Consider the following 17,562-nt stretch of genomic DNA (forward strand, 5'->3'; position numbering starts at 1 on the left):
AGCATAACGTGGCAACAAGGACAGTATAATGTCAGGACACGTTTATGGAAATCTCATTGTGTGCTACATTGCTTTTGGCAGCTCATAAGCCTAATATTTAGGTTTTTCTTCAAATGAACAAAGGGAAAATTTGGTTTAAACAGTAAAATGTGTGACTTAACACCTTCTTTGCTAAAATTAAAAACAGATTTGGGATATTTCCTATGACCTTGTGGCTTAAACTCTGAAAAAGATGGGAAGAGCTGTCTTTAGTGCCTCATTTACAAAAACTTGCTGCCAACTGCTGTAGATTCACTGGATTTGAGCAGAAATCGCCAGAACCAGTGATACATACAGCTTCAAACCTCATATAGTCAACACATTGTATTCCTGGGCTGAACGGTTTAGTTTGTGTTATTTACGTGGCAGTTTCCTTCCTTCAAAGTTGAACAAAGCATCACTAGTGGTAGCGGGAGGATAAGGTAATTAAGTGAGCGCTCAGCCTCTTGCATATTTATCACCCTCCTCGGGCATGGGAATTTCACTGTGGCACAGTCAGCTTGTCTATCAAGGGAAAATGAAGCAATTCAGCTGAACTGTTGCTCCCAGGATGCTATGGAGTAATCAAAAGCAAGGGTGTGACAATGATATCTGGTCTCCTTTGTGATAGTGATTCCAAAGCTTTTTGCAAAGTTCTTCTCCCACTTGCTGTTGGAGTGTGGACTGGTTGAGATGTACAACAGATAAACGCACAACAGCAACTAAGTGCTGTCTGTAGTCAGAACTGCAGGGAATACTTGAATGGGCTCAATACTGTAACCTAGGTGGGAGCTTGACTGGTTCCTGTTACACACAGCTGTCGCCACCTAAGGGGTTTTAGTGAAGCTAAATGAAGTCAGAAGCTTTAATCTTGTATTGCAGCTGAATGCTGAAACACATACTACTTTCTGTTGTCTCTCTTGGGTTTGTTTTTCTTTTTCTTCCTTTGGCAATAGGGTAAAAGACCCTTTTTGTGTTCTTTTTGCATTTACTATCAAGGTCAGAATCAAAACTGCATTTCAAGAGTCGGCAATCTTTTGGACTTTCTAATAACCTTCTTTTTTTAATCTTTTCATGATTTTACCAATCACAGAAAGGATGAAGAAGTGCAAAGATAACATATATCTTTCTCCTACCTCCAGAAAGCATATGAAACCATTATTATGGAGATAAATGAACAGCATGTTGCCTAAGATGTCCTGAAAGCTTCACCAGAAAGATTCACAAGAACTTTTCCTTTTAGCAGCAGAAACTGTTGAGTGATAGTTGCCAGTGGAAATCCATGTCTCTGTCTGGCTCAGTATGTCACAGCTTGACCTAACTGATGAAGGGAAGTTACTCCTGAACATGCTCAGTCAGTACCATGCTATTTAAAAAGTCACCTATCTGGCAAAACTGTGCATACCATGCTCTCGCAATCTAAAAAAGGAGTGGCATGGAGCAGGTGTGCTGTGAACACCTGTACATGCTTGGGGAAAAAAATTGCAGTGCTTGCTTCTGGATTTAACTTTTTAATGAAATGGGGCCAAAAAACAATTCCAGAAAGATGTTTATTTAAAAACACTGCAGTGGGCTTACTTTCTTAAAGAGCCTCCCAGGAGTTCCTGCCAACTGGAGTCATTCTCTGCATGCTTAGAACAAGTGATAAGGACTTGCTTTTATGCAGTGCTTTTCATGCCAGAAGACACCAGAGCATTTTACAGGCCATGGGCTGGACCAGGCAGGGCACCTGGCCCCACTCGGTGAGAAGTCTTTTGCAGTCTCATGTGGATTCTGCTTCGACTGTGACCTAGCACTCTCGTCACCCCTGCTCTTGCAGGGCGTTCTGTGACATTGCTTTCCCCAAGGCTATGAGAGTGCTGGGCAGAGCAAGCTGAAGGGTACTTCCTCAGATTCATATGTGCACCTGGAAGTTAAGAGGAAAATCCTTCTAACTGTGCTCCCTGAGCCAGTATTTCTTCTTGCTGCATCTAGCTTTGGTGTATGGTTGTCAGGAACACCTTTGTGTGAGTGAGAACATAAGCTGCTCCACTTTTGCTTGGATGTAAAACATGTCTGAGCATAGCCATGTCTCACAGTAGTGTAGGGCAAGGAAAAGAAGAATACCAAATCATGCTTAAGTTGCAGGGGAAGGTCAGAAAAGCTAGATGAACTCCCCTCTCACTAGAGTGCACTTGAGACGTTTGTTGCCAAGGTTAAAACCCGTATGCTATAATTGTGTTTCACTTTTCCACCAAGAGACTGAATAATGATCTTGGGGATAAAAAGAGAGCCCCAGGAAATCTGAGTGAAATGTGTAGAGTACAAAAGGAGCCACAGTTCCTCATAACACCTCTTGCCAGAAAATCATTTTCACATACTGGGCATCCGCACAGTCATATGGAGAACTGAAAGGAAACATCTGCTCCTTGCCCATATGGTCTGCTTCCAACCATGAATGGAAAATAGTCTGTAGAAAATAGTAAGGGCCAGGTTTAATTACACTGCATGCAGAACTGGACCCAAGAAAGACAAGCCTCCTCTACTCTTTGCATCTCAAACACATTGGTATGTCCAATGCTTTATAAAGAGCATGAAAACCAACACAGTTGATTTTTTTGAGTGAACAAAAAGCACTCAAAAGCTCCACCATAAGCTGGATAAAAAATTGACAGTGACATAATGCTGGAAAAATGGAGTTTGACAATACTAACAATTTAAAAATACATTCAGGGAACAACTAGGAAGCATGTACTGTATATTTTGGGGAAGATAAAGCAGTTTTTCTATTGTTTTCTAAGTTAAAGTCAAAGCAGAGGAGTGGTTGAATGGGAGAAGAAGCCATTTGAGAGAACATAGTTGTGTCTGTACTAACTCAGTCCTGGGTGATGAGCAATGCTGCCAGTATTCACAGTTGAAGAGCAGTGAGTGAACATGGTCATCCCCATTCTGGGAACCCTACTTGGTAAACTGTAAAGATGATGGTTTTGTTTCCCATAGCCCAGAATCAGTGGCACCAGATGAAGAGCTGCCTGTGTTAGCAGTGTGGTAGTTTAGAGCATGGGCAGATGGCTGGAAAGGCCAGGACTGGTATTGCTTTACACTAAACAGAGTTCTTGTGCTGTTTCTCTCTGCATTCCAGGCAGTCCTCGTTAGCCTTCTGTCTGTGTCGTGTCTGCCATCTGACCTTTGGTAGTCCTTATGCCTATAAAGTACAGATTTTTCAAATCCTCTTGCAGTTTGTTCTGATACTTGTTTGCCCATCAGTCACATGAATCCAGTCCATAACTTTGCCAGTGCAGAGAAGGGAAAAATGGTCTCCCGAGCATTTAGGTTTCCTCGGACCCAGCTGGGTTTTCAGGTACTTTCAAAGACCAGTGCTTTTACCGAGGCCCCTGTGCCCTGCCTCTACTGCCTGGGGGGTCTGGGAGGACCTGATCCAACAGCTCTGGCCTCAGGCTGGCTACCTGCATGCAGAGCCGCAGCACTGGGAGAGGGGCTTGTGCTTGCTCTCTTCTTGCACCCCCAGCAGTTTGGGATTACCCTTGCTGTGTATGAGTGGAGAGAACAGACAGAGCTCATTAAATTGGGGGGTGTTGGGTTTCAATGAGGTACATAATGTCCCCCTTCTGGCCTCTGTCTTTTACAGATACTTGCTTCATCCCCGTATTTTTTACTAAGCTTGCGAAGACAGATTACAGAGGTGAAATCCAAAGGTGGATTACACTGTCTCTTAGGCTGTTGTTCATACCTTATGGCCTTGTGTCTCCCCTCTTCCCTCCCAGACATTCATAGGTGTGTTTGTCATCCTCAGTAAAACATAAGCACGCGTGCTTTTTGGGGCCATGCAGGTAGATTGTTGCTTTTGTGCATGTCATTGTGCATGAAAAGCAAATACATCCTTTCTGATCTCATTGTTGCCAGACTAAGGAAAAATCTAACTTATTAAACACATAAAGGGAATAATTATCTCAAAATTTCAACAGGTGTTAGATGAAAGAGCCAGACTCTTCTCCTTTCTTTGTGGCTGCTTTCCAGGATGCTTTTGGGAAAGTTCCCTCACCTCTGTAGCAGGAGCCTAACAACTGGGACCACAGTCTTCTGCCTTGCCAGAGTGTGTTTAGGCTAAAATATATAAAACCCATAAGATACTCAGATACCTCTGTAGTCCTATCAGAACTGAGACTCAAATAGGAAAGAAATATTTTACAAATTTGTGAAGAAAAAAAAAAAAAGCAGGATGCTAACAAGCCATTAGCATATTAATTGTTAAATTGTTAAAACTCTGCCAAATCCTGATATGATGCCTTCATTTCTAAATAAATAAAATTTAGAAGTGTTCTTTCAGGAAGACGTTTTCAATGTCAGTTTTCAGCTTAAACAAGTTTTTATGATCAGGCAATAAATTTCTAATTGTTTGTAAAGAGATCTTAAAATAAAAATGCAAATAGACCTTTAATTATGATGGCTTTAGCAGGCCCCACTGTGCTAGCTGGCTGCTAAAGAGAACAATGTTAGTGAAGGCAGATAAAGCATAACACAAAATAAGCTTGAATAACTAAAAGCCTTCAGGCATTTTTACTTTCACCAGGTGGTATGCTGCAGAGGGATGGATTTCAGTGAAATTGATTTATTCTGTCTTTTGTTTATCTGCTTATTGTCAGACTGTATTTGTGATCAGAATGAAAATTCATGTAATCTGGTTTGCTGTGTAAACACTGTGCATATGCTAATACAGTGATCAAATAACAGCCTTCAAGCACAATGAACATTTAAATAGTATTGAGCTAATACTGGAAGAATATAATTTACTGAGATATTGCAAAATATGTAAAGTAACAACAGCTTTTCCCACAGGTTTATTAATATAAAAAAACCTTAAAGTATCATTTCTCCAATTACAAAATAGCATGGCTATTCAGTAATCCTATAAAGCTTGTAATTGCCCATTACAGGTGATTGGGCTTTATATTTACATTCTTGTCACATCATTCTAGTTCCTTGTGCTGAAAGTTTGACAGGGACAGTTCTGGGTTTTGGATTGACATGGGGGATTCTTTTGTGAAATACACAACTGGCTTTAGAGGTTCTTATCAGTTGTCTTTTCACCTCACCTGTGAGTCAAATATGTTCATGCTAGAAGGGAAATGTGTACATGAAATAAGGCATAATGCTTAAAGACCAATGCTGAGCTTATCAGGACTATCCCATGAATTTGCATGTAACCTCAGCTCAGATATAGCAGAGACAGTGGGAGTACTAACGTCCCTTAAACTTGCTTGAGTTTGTCAGCAGATTGTTAACCAGTGCAACTTAAAGGAGCTACTGGGGTCTGTTCCAAAGCCCGCTGACAGAGCGAAGTCACTGGAGAATGTTGTGTTGTATTTTTTGAAGCCTAAGCTGTCAAACAGCAGTGTCCCACAACTAACTCCCTTCCTCATGAAAAAAGGACTCTAATTGTACCTCAGTGTTCCAGCATCTCACCTGCTGAACCAGACCCCAGAGGGTGCCCATGAAAAAATGGCTCTTTCCCCCTTCCAGATGAAGTCATTCAGAATGCCACAGCTGACTGTGTCTTCCTTGGTCTCCAAAACAACATTCATTCTCAAACTGCACAAAGGTGGTGCAGGGGAGAGTGAAGCTTATTAAACACCTCAAGGAGAAAATTGGCATTTTAGGGGGTTTAACAGGGTTTTGAAAGGACTTATTTGAATTACACTCTTAACAGGAATCTCTGCGCTATGCAGCTGTGGCTTACCTTTGTGAGTTGTGTCAGCATGCTTGCCTCCATGTCAGCTTGGTCTCTTTATTTCCCCATCTCTTCAGGCACAATAGGTTTATCATAATGCCTAGAAGAGGCAGAAGGAAAGAGAAGATTCTGGTCATCTGGAACCCTTCTGATTCTCATCCAGTAAAGCTATAAATCAGCCAGCCTGGCAATCTGAAGCAGCTTTTCTGAAGAGGCACTAATAACTTTAATCATTTTAGTGGTATTTTGAGGTATTGCAGCTGACTGAAAAGATATTTTCTTTTTCACTGTGCAAGCACTGAATTTCATGCAGTAAACTAGAGGACAATTAATTTGTTTCCAGTAATGTCAGAACAAATTCAGAATTTGTTCTGAGTATGAAACTGTGAAATGAGGCAGCTGTCAGCATAATTTACCCCTATCATTGCTGTGCCGGCAACTCATTGCAGTTTGCAGCTCTTTTCCCATTGTACACTAGTGTGAATTCTGCCGGCTTAAGTCCAAGGCGCAAGTACTGTCCATTTGACCAGGAATAGGATGCTTATGCTCTTGCTTTCAGAATCGCTTCAGCAAAATGAATCCTAGAGAGCTGCTCTCTCTCCTGCTGCGTCTCATATCTCTGCAGCACGAGCACTGGCTGTGTTCTGGCTCCATTTGCATGTCCTCTATCTTAAGCCTCTGCCTTGCTGTGTTCCTTCAAAAAAATTGTCTCCTTCCTGAACCCCACCTCAAAATTTCGTCTGGATAATTAAAATCAAACAGTGCTGAATCCTGTGCTCCAAATTACAGATACTCACCTGCGGTGAACAATGATATGATGCTGATAGCTAGAGTTTGGTACCCAGGCCCTGATCCTGAAAAAGTGAGGGGTAAGAGAAGAACAGAATCAGTCCTTTCAGAAGAGAAGTGTTGCAAAGGGAGACAGAAAAGAAAGAGGTAGTAGTGTTACTCTGTTTTCGCTCCAGCATCAGTCATGGAATGTAATACTTACTTGATTCAGATCTGTCCTTGAACCTGGTCAATGGGAGAGGGGATTTGAGTCCCAGTATTTGCTCCAGTGAGTATTATAAATGTACCATAAAAACCTGAACACTTATAGCAGAACTGGCAAATATTACTACAGCAGGGGATCCTACGGACTGATAATTAAGGGCATGGATTCAGGTACATTCAGAGAGGGAAGTGGTGGTGCCAAGTTCTGTTTGTCATAGGAGTCTCAAATAGTATATGGAATATACTTAATATGGAATATATTTAAGAGCTGATGTTAGAGGGAAGGAGAAGGGATGGCTGAAGCCTGATAGAATGTTAGTGCTGGGAGTAATCAGAAAAAATTTATAAGGGTATTATCTCTCCAGAACCTCAGCTAAAGAAGCATGTTTCTGATTTTAATGGTTCCTAACATCGACAGAAGACCCAAGAGAAATGGCATAACTAGAGAGGAAGGAATTTGTAGAACATTTTCCCTGAGGTGTCTTTAGATCTGAAATGCATTCTGTTCCTTGCTCTGCTAGAGCCCAGACCTGGTGATATGCGAGTGTGCAGAAAGTTCCTCTAGCACCCAGTCTCCAGTTCTCCACAGCAGACCAGTGGCTGCAGGCTGTGCACTGGAGTGTACCAGCTTGGTATAACATTTTGCTATTGAGTGGACACTAAGAAGCATTGAAAGAAAATGCATTCCCAGGAGGCATTGCTGAGCTGAGCTTTGAGCAGTTCTCAGTAATGCTAAGACTGTGGTCTGATCATGATCATCCTATTGAGGCTGAGTAGGGCATTATTCCAGAAAATACTTTAAAACCAGTTAAACTTCTCATGAGTTAAGAAGCTGTTCAGCTTAAGTGGCTCTCTGAACTTCATGTGAAAACAGTGGGATCTTAGCAGGAACAAGAGACAAGATTTGATCCATTGATTTTTCCATGGTGTTCTTGTACTTTCTCCTTCTATATCTGTTAGCATGTAGTTTTCTTTTTGTATTTGTTTTTTCATCTTTTTTTTTTTTCCAATCTGGATTTCTAGCTTTCTGGCTGTCATTTTTGTTTGTTTATAACTTTGCTAAGTTCTTGATGGAGGAGGAGTTCATCAGTTTTGCACTGAAGTGCTCTATGTGACTAGAAAGGAATCAAATTGATTCCTACTCTGTTTCCTTAATAACTGACCTTTATGTGAACTAAGAAGAAACATAGCATTTCCTAGCGCTGGTTGCCCTATGACATTCTTAAAGAAACATTAACTTCCCCCATTATTCCATGACATATGGTAGTTCATGATTTCCAAGCTGAGAAACGTAGCTGTACGCTTCCAGGTGAGAATTAGTATGTTCCTTTCCTTTTGTTGAGAGACACAGAGTCCGTGTCCTCAGCTGGTATAAGTTAGTACAGCTGCATTGTCTTCAGGGAAGGGCAACCCCATGAAGATCTGTCTATTAAAGAAACCTGGTTTATCACATCAACTAGTCTCATATTGACAAAGGCACCAAACACTTTCTCTTGTTTTATTCTTTAGTTTTCCCAATGTTAGTTTGTAGATAGAAGGGAAGTACTCAGGGGGTTGTTCTCCATCAAATTCATCAGAGTCCTGGCCTCTACTACTGCAACATCTAAACACTTTCCTGAAATGTTCATCAGAGACCACACTAAAACATTAGGAGTGGAAAACTGTCTAGTAACAGATGAGATCTGATGATAAAATATGATAAATTTAGGACTGCTATGGCCTTGTTCTCATTCTGGTATTAAAAGTGTTTTTATTTGGCATCAAAATAAAATGTTAGGGGCCAAGCAGTTTAGCAAGGATCTGTTGTTGGAGTGGGGAGAGGAAAGTCATGGAATGAACTGGGCCAAAACACAGTTCTGATGAGCTCTGCTGTCATGAGCTCGTTGCTCGAATATTTTTTCCAGCCAAAAGTTTATGTTTATGCAATCTGTGTAGTACACTAGGGAGGCACTTTTGTAACAGAAACAGCAAAAGCAAAAACATGCAGACTTTAAATTTAGGAGAAAATACTAAAGACCATTAAAATCTCTTTTTTTGTGGAGGGTAGAAACAGGTGAGAACTTGCAAGACTCATTTCAGCCACCTGCTGTGAAAGCCAAGGAAGTTTATTATACCGTGCAGTTACAAAAGCTAATTGAAAATAGATTAATTTTGAAAAGCTATCGCTATTTAGATTAGCAAGCTGGAATCATCACCTGCCTATTTGGAGTCCAAGCTTAATGCTTATGTCTGGAGAATATTGAGGGCCAACTGGAACAAGTATGTCCTTTCATTGTAAGAGTATGCCTCTTAACTGATTTGCTCTACCATAAAAAACCCTGCTGTTTTATTTCCTCTGGTGTGTAGGTCACACTAAATTGATCTGGCAGGCCAAACCAATATTTTGAGTCTTGTTTATATGTATGAAACAGAAAAATGTGTTACGCTGCAATCTTATGCTGCATCCTTTGCGATCAGCCAACTTGCTTCTGTCCCTCTTGTTGGCTATTGGGAGGCAGTGTGAAGGCAGCAGCCTCTCCTTCTCTAAAGGTGGCATGGTTGATTGTTAAAACCCAAGGGTAGGATTCTGCAGAACTTCTGTTGCAAACCTCCTGTATGAGCTTGGTTAATTTATGGGAAGATTTCAAGGAAGGCTGCATGGCACTTGAACGTGTTCTAGCTGGTAAATTTCTGGTTGAGTCAGCTGTATATCTGCCATGTGTTCCCCACGCTGCCCGCTCCCTAATCTTTCCCGTTTTAGTTAACAACCCGTCAGTCCTTCTCTCCTCTGTAAGTCTTCTGTCTTTGATTGCTGCCCACTAAACTCCGCAGGATCTTTCCTTTCTTGCTAAGGGCCTTCTAGACAAATGTTTTGTTCTTGAGTTTTCTATAACATCTTCCTTCTGATGGAAGCTAGTTCATATATAACTGAGTGTCTTCACTGGGTACAAAAGCTTACATTTAAGGGTGATTTTACTGAAAGGGTTGAGAATTCCACTCTTCTCTTGAGCGTGTGCCTGGATTTACTCCTGGTGTTTGACCTACTTTTTGCTATTTCCCCCCAGCTGCTTGAGTTTACTCACTTATGCAAACAAAACATTAACATTGGTGGTGTTCATTAAACGTGAACATGACTAAGAATAATCTAGTGAGGGGAAAATGGAGTGGCACACCAGAGCATTATCCACTGGAGAGCATTCTGCAGCAGTGTTATTTCACTGAACAATGTCGCTGGGTTGATGATGGAACAATTTACCAGACCCACTGTCTGCGCTCAGTAGACCCACCTGATCAGTTTGCACTTTGACAGCTTAAAGCACTGTCAGGAATTGCACACCAGAGATTTGTGAAAGGAGAGGCACACAAGACCTTTAGGAAGGCCAGGTAAAAGTGGAACCACACCTTCCCAGTCCAGGAGAGAATGGGAGGCAAGGAAGCTGATCTCTTATTATGGAGATACATTCATGCTTATTTACATCGCAAACCATTTTCTTGTTTACCCTGACGTATTTTGCAAGAATATCTCTATTTAAGGAAGAGAAGGACCTCTTTCCACATGGCTTTAATTCTGTTTTATTCTTAATATTGCACTGAGAGCTAAGCTGTATTACTCTGGGTAGCAGCAATGGTATATCTGGCTTAATTAGGAAAGAGACTGTTTAGTCATTTGAGGACTCCTGTGCTCAGGTAGTGCTGAAGAGGTAAATCAGAGTGACTTCCACATCTGTGCAGACACATCAACATGCAATATGTTTGTATAAATCAGCATACATTGATTATCACTAAATTTTTTTAGTCAGTTTGCCTAGCTGTTTCTCCAGCTTCCATTTTTTTTAAGCCTTATTAATTTCAAAACTGCCCATAACTAAGGTCTGAAGTCTTTGTGTAGTTACAGCTTTTGATTTTGATGGAGTTCTAGCATGGATTAAATTGTGGTTTTTTTCTTTCTTTCTTTTTCCTTTTTTAGCATCGTAGACAAAGAAGTGTCATTAATGGCAGAAATTGATAAAGTTAAAGAAGAAGCCAGTAAGTAAAAAAATATGCAGGGTACTTTTGGAATAGTCACGGAAACATTTGTTTTGTTTGGCAGAAAATTACACAGTACGTAAATTTGGTTAGCAGTGTTCCAGCATCTTTCATTGTATATGTATACAATCAAATAAGTCTTCGATGTTCAGGATAGTTTCTGTATAGTTTCTGTCTATAAGGACTGTGCATCAAAATTTCAATATTATGAAATTAAGGTAAATCAAAAGTTCATATGAAGTTAGATTTAAATGATTTATTCCTTCTGCTTACTTACCAGAGCTTTTTGACTACTCTTTTTTTTTTTTCCTTATTTCTATGGTTTGTTGATTACTTCATTTCCATTTTTTAATCACTGTTTGCTTATGTTTTTTATATATATATATATATGAGTTAGAATACTGGAAATTACTAGGGGAATAGGTTATTGTGTGTCCTTGCATAACTTTAAGGAATAGTGATCAAGCTTATGACTTAGAATAGTAAAAAGTGAAAAACCAGCTGTTTACTGGAATCTGTTTTCTTAATAATTTGTGGGCGTTGATCTGATTCCAGGCTTTGTCATCTCTGGTTTTTGCATGGGAAGGTGTATATATTCTGGTTTGGGAAAAAAAGAGCAAGATGAGCCATGTATTAGGATACCACAATATATGTCTTATACCCCATCTGAGATATGGTATTCATGGCCTAGTAATCAAGGGAACGCGTTTCAATAGAGAGCGCTTAGTAAGAAACTGAAGAATAACCGAAATATTGTCAGAATGATACTTTGCCTGGCAGATGAAAATATCACTGCTACATATGCATACAGTCCTTGTATTGATTTGTGAATTTAAGGCCCTCCCAAGGAGGGTCACAAATATATGTAACATCCTTGAATGCTTCATTTGCATTTAGAACTCTCACTTAGTTTACAGATGTATACTAGTTAAATTAAAAAAAAAAAAAAAATCTAAATCCTTTGTTGCTAGCTAAGACTCTTGCAGTCATATACATGTAGAAACTAAGAGGTATGAGTTGTTACAGCAAAGACTGGCATTAGTTTTGTGTTTGGAATTTTGTATGCTAACTTTTCTAGTACTAACATGAAATAGATGCAGATTTGGAGTTCTGTATTATTCTGGGGAGGAGTTGTGGATGGAAACACATCAGCAGCTTTTTGGTTACCTGCAGAGACCAGGTAGCCATGATCAGCTACAGGGCATACACTCACTCCCAGGAAAACCAGTGGTAAAATTTCCATTGATATCAGCAGACATGGATCTAAGCCCTAACTGCATAAACAAAACCACATTTTTGAAATCCACCATCCAGGGCTGATGGTATCATAGACCCCCTTCATTAACCTTGGCCACGTATAGTAGTAATTTTTGTGGAAAGTAAACCTAATTCTTATCTACGGGCATGCGAAGTGCTGCGTTTGCACGTGGCAGGTTCTACTTCCCTGCTTTCATGCCAACTCCACGTGTGACACTGGATGGCCCTTGTACCTGTCTTTAACAGTGTAGTTTCTGCTGTCTCTTAAGGCTGTTGTAGGCTTGTAAAGTGCCTTCAGAACTTTAGGCAGAAAGTTGTTATAGGACTGTAACGTGCTAACCAAGATTTACATTATTATTTATTTTCACATCTCTTTGCTGCACTGGAGGACTGTTTTACAGTGGGTAATCTTACTCTTACTGTCAATACTGGGAAAATTTTCAAATGTGGTAATTTCAGTTTTTTAAAAAAATGGGTATTTGACTGGCATCTCATGTGGAGATAAGTGCCAGTATGAGATGAGATCATATGGTTTGGTCAGTCACTTCAGCAAAGGGGATGCTGGCCTTGGGGAGAAACAATATTAGCATTACCTAGAATAAGCAATAAAGTAGAACTACTGAACAAAGAAAAACAGGTAGTAAACTGTTCATTTAATCTGATAAAGGTTTCTCAGACTTGTAGACCGTATTCCACAAAAATGAAATTAAAAGATCAGCTAGAGAGATATACACACCTGTTCTTAGCATAAGTAATAACGTAGGCACAGATTTACCAACAGGGCTAAAGGAACCATAGCCACCCTGCGCCTTCCCTGCCCTGTGTGACACACGCTCCTCTGTCATATGGTTTGGTTGCTCCCACGCAGCTGTACAGCCATAGCTCTGTCTCCCTGTGCCTGCTGGACAGTGCCATACTTGCTGAAACACTGGAACAGGTTGCCCAGAGAGGTGGTAGATGCCCCATCCCTGGAAACATTCAAGGTCAGGTCGGACTGGGCTCTGAGCAACCTGACCTAGTTGAAGGTGTCCCTGCTCACTGCAGGGGGGTTGGACTAGATGACCTGTAAAGGTCCCTTCCAACCCAAACTATTCTATGATTGTATAATACTTTCAAAAGAAGGTGCCATCTGATTAAATAAATGATAATAGGTTGAGAAACAAACGCTCTGTGCAATATCATTAATTCTCACCTGAAAAATGGCATTACAAAGTAAGAGCTGGTTAGGTGACTTGCCAAGTCTGCTCTGGAAATTTGTGGCAAAAGAAGGCAAAGCCAAAGTCTCCACAGCTGTAATGGAGTCTGCGGCCTTAGGATAGTTCACAACAGCTACCACTCACCCTGCCTGTAGGCATAAGCTCTAGACAAAAGACTATGATTGTTATTATTTTACATTTAGATACTATCTTTCCTCTCTGCCATAAGTGCTGGTCCCATCAGCCAATTAATCAGTTGTTGCTTTTACACTGAGTCACCCTGTAGGTGATAGAGTTTGCATATATTTAATTTTCCACCAAAATTGTAATGTCATATTATCCTGCATGTGAGTGGACTGTTGCTTTGTGGTTCATGGTTAATCTTTTCCTGTAAGAACGTAACTATTCACCCCTTCCTTATATAAAATATACAGGATGGGCAGTAGTAAATATTTAGTATTTTTTCATAAAGACTCTTGGCCTTTGTAATACTGCTTTGCTGTAGAAATGGTAACTGCATATTCTGTACTCAAAAGCAAAATTGCAATGCTGGTGATTTTAATGTAAATGATATATGAACAGATTTTTTTTCAGAGGAACTGAAATGCCCCTGTGTAAATAAAATATAGCATGTTTTCAGAAACAGGCTGTTGACTCAATGTAATGCTTCTTTCCATGTCTCCATGGAAGGCTCCCTGATTTTGTGCTTAAAAATAAAGCACTGGAAAACTCAAAACATATCTCTGCCTCTGTTTGTCTAAATGCTGAAGAATTGGTTTAACTTGGATTTTCTGGCAGCTATCCCATTTCCAGATCTTGTTCAACATCAGGCAGTTTGGTGAAATATGCTGATGGACTTCATCTGTGCAAGCAGCATACTGGAAGTCCAGTTGAAGTCGGTGGTCTGAGATGTGTGTGTTTGTCTCACATGTGATGTACAGTCTTAATGCCCAAAGACTAATGAATTTACAGAGCAATTTACCTTCCTAGCATTAATTATTGAGTATTGGTATTTGGCAGTGGAAATCCTGACTGCTCGGCAGAAGAAAGCTGAGGAGCTGAAGAGACTGACGGACCTAGCCAGTCAGATGGCTGAAGCACAACTGTCTGAACTCAGGGCTGAAATTAAGGTCAGGCATTCACTTCTGCTTGGGTGTCTTAGCTGTTTGCATAAACGTCAAGAGCGAGCTGTCAATGTTAACATGCCCAGGCTGTTCATTCCTGCTATGGGCCAAAGGGTAACTAGCTTTCCATGGGGAAAGCATACCTTCTTAAAGCATTAGAGCACCTCTGAGCAGTGTACAGATGCTATCAGAGAAGTGTAAACTATCCCCTCCTAAGCGGAGCAGTGGGGAGTTTTGCTGTTTGTGTATCATTTATCAGACCCAGTTAACAAGTAAACCTGATAGTTTCAGGTTCAGTGATCAAATCCATATACTCCGATGAAATGATCCACTTCCCAAGTGCGGGAGTGATCCACCCATCACTGGCCTGTGAGAACATGTAATTTGGTAAGGATGGGAAAATACTTGGTTCTGCATAGAGATCCTGTCTACAGGGCAGGGTCAAGAGTTTGCTGAGCCTTAAAGTGAACTTCAGATAAGTATTGATTGGTTTCTGTACCATCCATATAGTCTTTTGCTCAGAATGCCAATCACTGTTAATTTGTCTGTATTTTTGCAGCACTTTGTGAGTGAACGGAAATATGATGAAGAGCTGGGCAGGTCTGCCCGATTTTCCTGTGATACAGAACAGCTGAAGACCCAAATTCAGCTCTGTGGAGAAAGTAAGTGCTGGTGATTTCTCACCGAAGTTCTCAGAACATGGTGTTCCACATACCTGGTCAGGAAGTGCCGGCAGAAATAATGGCATGTGTACTGCCAGCGTGTGTGTGTGCAGCAAGCCTGACATGAGTGGTATATCTGGATGCAGCAGGCTTGCTGAACATGCACGAGTCAACTTTACAGTATGCAACATGTTAGACTCACTGTGCATGTGCTGCACAGTCCATCTGCATGTGCACAGTGCCCTCTTTGTCAGAGATTTCCAGGTATTACTCAGATCAGTTGGAGTTTTCCTTCTAAACAGGATTTCCAAGTGGAAATAAGTCAGCTCTGGGGAACACTCAAATTCAGTAATTTATGAATAACTAGTAAATCAGAAGCTTCTCTGTGTAAGCATAATGTTATGAGACCAATTCAGATCTCTCCTGCTAGAAAGTAACTCCTCAGCTTTATAACAGTATTCACTGGGTTCTTCAGGAGGTAAAGGTAGTCCCAAATGTTCCTGTTTCCAAATCATCTGCTCTTCTGCTTGGAAATTCAGGTTCATTTTCTGCTCCAAGTATCATGTCCCTGTTGCAAAATACGAGATAACCTATTTCTCATCTTTGTCATGCTTTTTTTTCCCCCAAAAAAAAGTAAATGCTATAATGCTTTGCCCCAAATGTTACCCTGTCCCATGATATCCCATCAGTACCATCACTCAGGAGAAAAACTGTTAACACAATTCTGAACTAGTGCGTCTTGGCGGAAGGAAAACAATTTTGGGAAGAAAAATAATTAATGTTTTCAAGGAGTTACTAGAAATAGAAAAAAGAAAAAATATCACACAGCCTGCCAATACGATATTCTGACTGCACAGCTGAAGAACTGACTGCTTTCATTAGACCATAAGAATTGTTTTTGCAGAACACTTTGAAGAGCCATCTCACCCCATATCCTGTCTCTCACTGAAGCCAACCCAGGATGTTTCAAAGGAAGGCATAAGCTTCCCAGTAATGCATCTGATTGTTCACAGTCCCCTCATAGACCCTATCGCACACCCTGAAGCTTAAGAGATTGAATGTTCTGTAAAGATTATCCTGACTAATATAACCCCAGCTGCTATTGATACAACCATAGACTATTTTTTTAAACTCACTGAACTACTTTCCTAAATAACTTCCAGCTGCAGTTAATTCTGCAAGTTAATTATTTATACCTCATTTCAGTAAAGCATTACTTAAGCATAGTTTGATGCAGACCTGTTGAAATCGGGTCAGTGAAGTCAAAAGAACAGCTACTAGCAGGGAAGCAGTGCCATCTTACAAATGACTGATAGTGTACTGGCTGTCTGAAGAACTTAGCTCTAATCTGCCCTCAGTGACCTTAGATGAGCAACTCATGCTGTTGGCATGTCTTTGATAAGAGCTCTTCAGTGCAAAAGATGTTTCTGTTTGGAGCACCTCACAATGAGGCCTATACCCTGCTATGAGCTGCGAATACCCCTCAAACAGAGATTATACCCGGCCTATAGCTAAGAACAGCCACTGTTGCGGGCTTTAACAAAAGCAATAACCAAAACCACAGAGCTTGTGCAAAGGAAGGCATGTTCTAGCATGTGAAGAGGGTAGGCAGCATACACTCAGAATGAAGGACAGGAAGAAACAAAAATAATTGGACTGACATATATCCAGAATGCCTGATGGTGGGTGGTATCCCTTCCTTGTACATCTTTTTTGTTAACAATACATTTTTATGACAAGTACCTGGGTTTTTATATGGGCTTCCATGTGCAGCGGTCTATTTTAGACGAGAGAGTAGTAGAATTCAGTGACAGCCAGCCTCACTGAACTTAGGACAGAAAATTCAGTTCATTGTGCAGATCATTGCATTGTTTTTCTGAAGAGGACACCTAGTGGGAGAAATAGCTGATCTTGGCGTAAGTGAATAAGAGCTTCAAAAAACCTAACAGATGATGCTCAGTGGCTAAAATTATTCCGCATCTTTCTTTGTACTAAAACTGGAAAACAGAAGTACCTCTTAGATAAAACAGCAGGTGTCTCACTGAAGTGAGCCTCTGGTTTGTCATCTGTACCAGAAGGAAGCAGGAAACTTCCATAATCAGAAAAATCAGAACAGCAAATTAAGATCAAGAACTTTACTTCAATAGCCTCAGAGTCCTTTTTGAGACTGCCTAGGGGCCATTGCACAGAAGTAGGCAGCTTGAAGAGCTTGTGGAAATGCAGAGACGTAGGAATCAAGGATTTGTTTGGCGCACTTCACATCCAGACATGGAAGTGGTTAAGAAATCAGACAGCCTCAAAATACTAAGAAGTAGGGCACAGGATATTCTGAGATGAGCAATAGTGGTTCCTGATGGTGCTGAGTGCCATGCTCTACGTGAAGTGGATTAGTGCATTGCATTCAGTTCCAGTTTTTATAAGATATCCATGGTACAGAAGAACCTTTGTTAACCATCTCCCTAGAGAGCAATGAGCAACAGGCACTAGACTTTTTTTTCCTCCTCTTCTTAAAAAATACTTAGACATACTAAGGAAGCTTTTGTGGCTGCTACCTGTGTTGTAGCTAGCACATACATAGA

General features: G+C 40.6%; 1 protein-coding gene across 8 annotated transcripts in view; it reads left to right on the forward strand.

The window, feature by feature from the left end:
- The window catches only part of SPATS2L (spermatogenesis associated serine rich 2 like), an 87,781-nt gene that overhangs the window by 66,146 nt on the left and 4,073 nt on the right, over nt 1-17,562 (forward strand). For all 8 annotated transcript variants that reach the window (XM_075512180.1, XM_075512179.1, XM_075512187.1 and 5 more), the window contains 3 exons: nt 10,686-10,744; nt 14,218-14,327; nt 14,881-14,983. In XM_075512180.1, the coding sequence (XP_075368295.1) occupies nt 10,686-10,744; nt 14,218-14,327; nt 14,881-14,983 (272 nt within the window). The remainder of the gene's footprint in view (nt 1-10,685; nt 10,745-14,217; nt 14,328-14,880; nt 14,984-17,562) is intronic.

This window comes from Mycteria americana, chromosome 9, assembly GCF_035582795.1.
Source record: "Mycteria americana isolate JAX WOST 10 ecotype Jacksonville Zoo and Gardens chromosome 9, USCA_MyAme_1.0, whole genome shotgun sequence".
In the NCBI taxonomy this organism is placed as follows: domain Eukaryota; kingdom Metazoa; phylum Chordata; class Aves; order Ciconiiformes; family Ciconiidae; genus Mycteria; species Mycteria americana.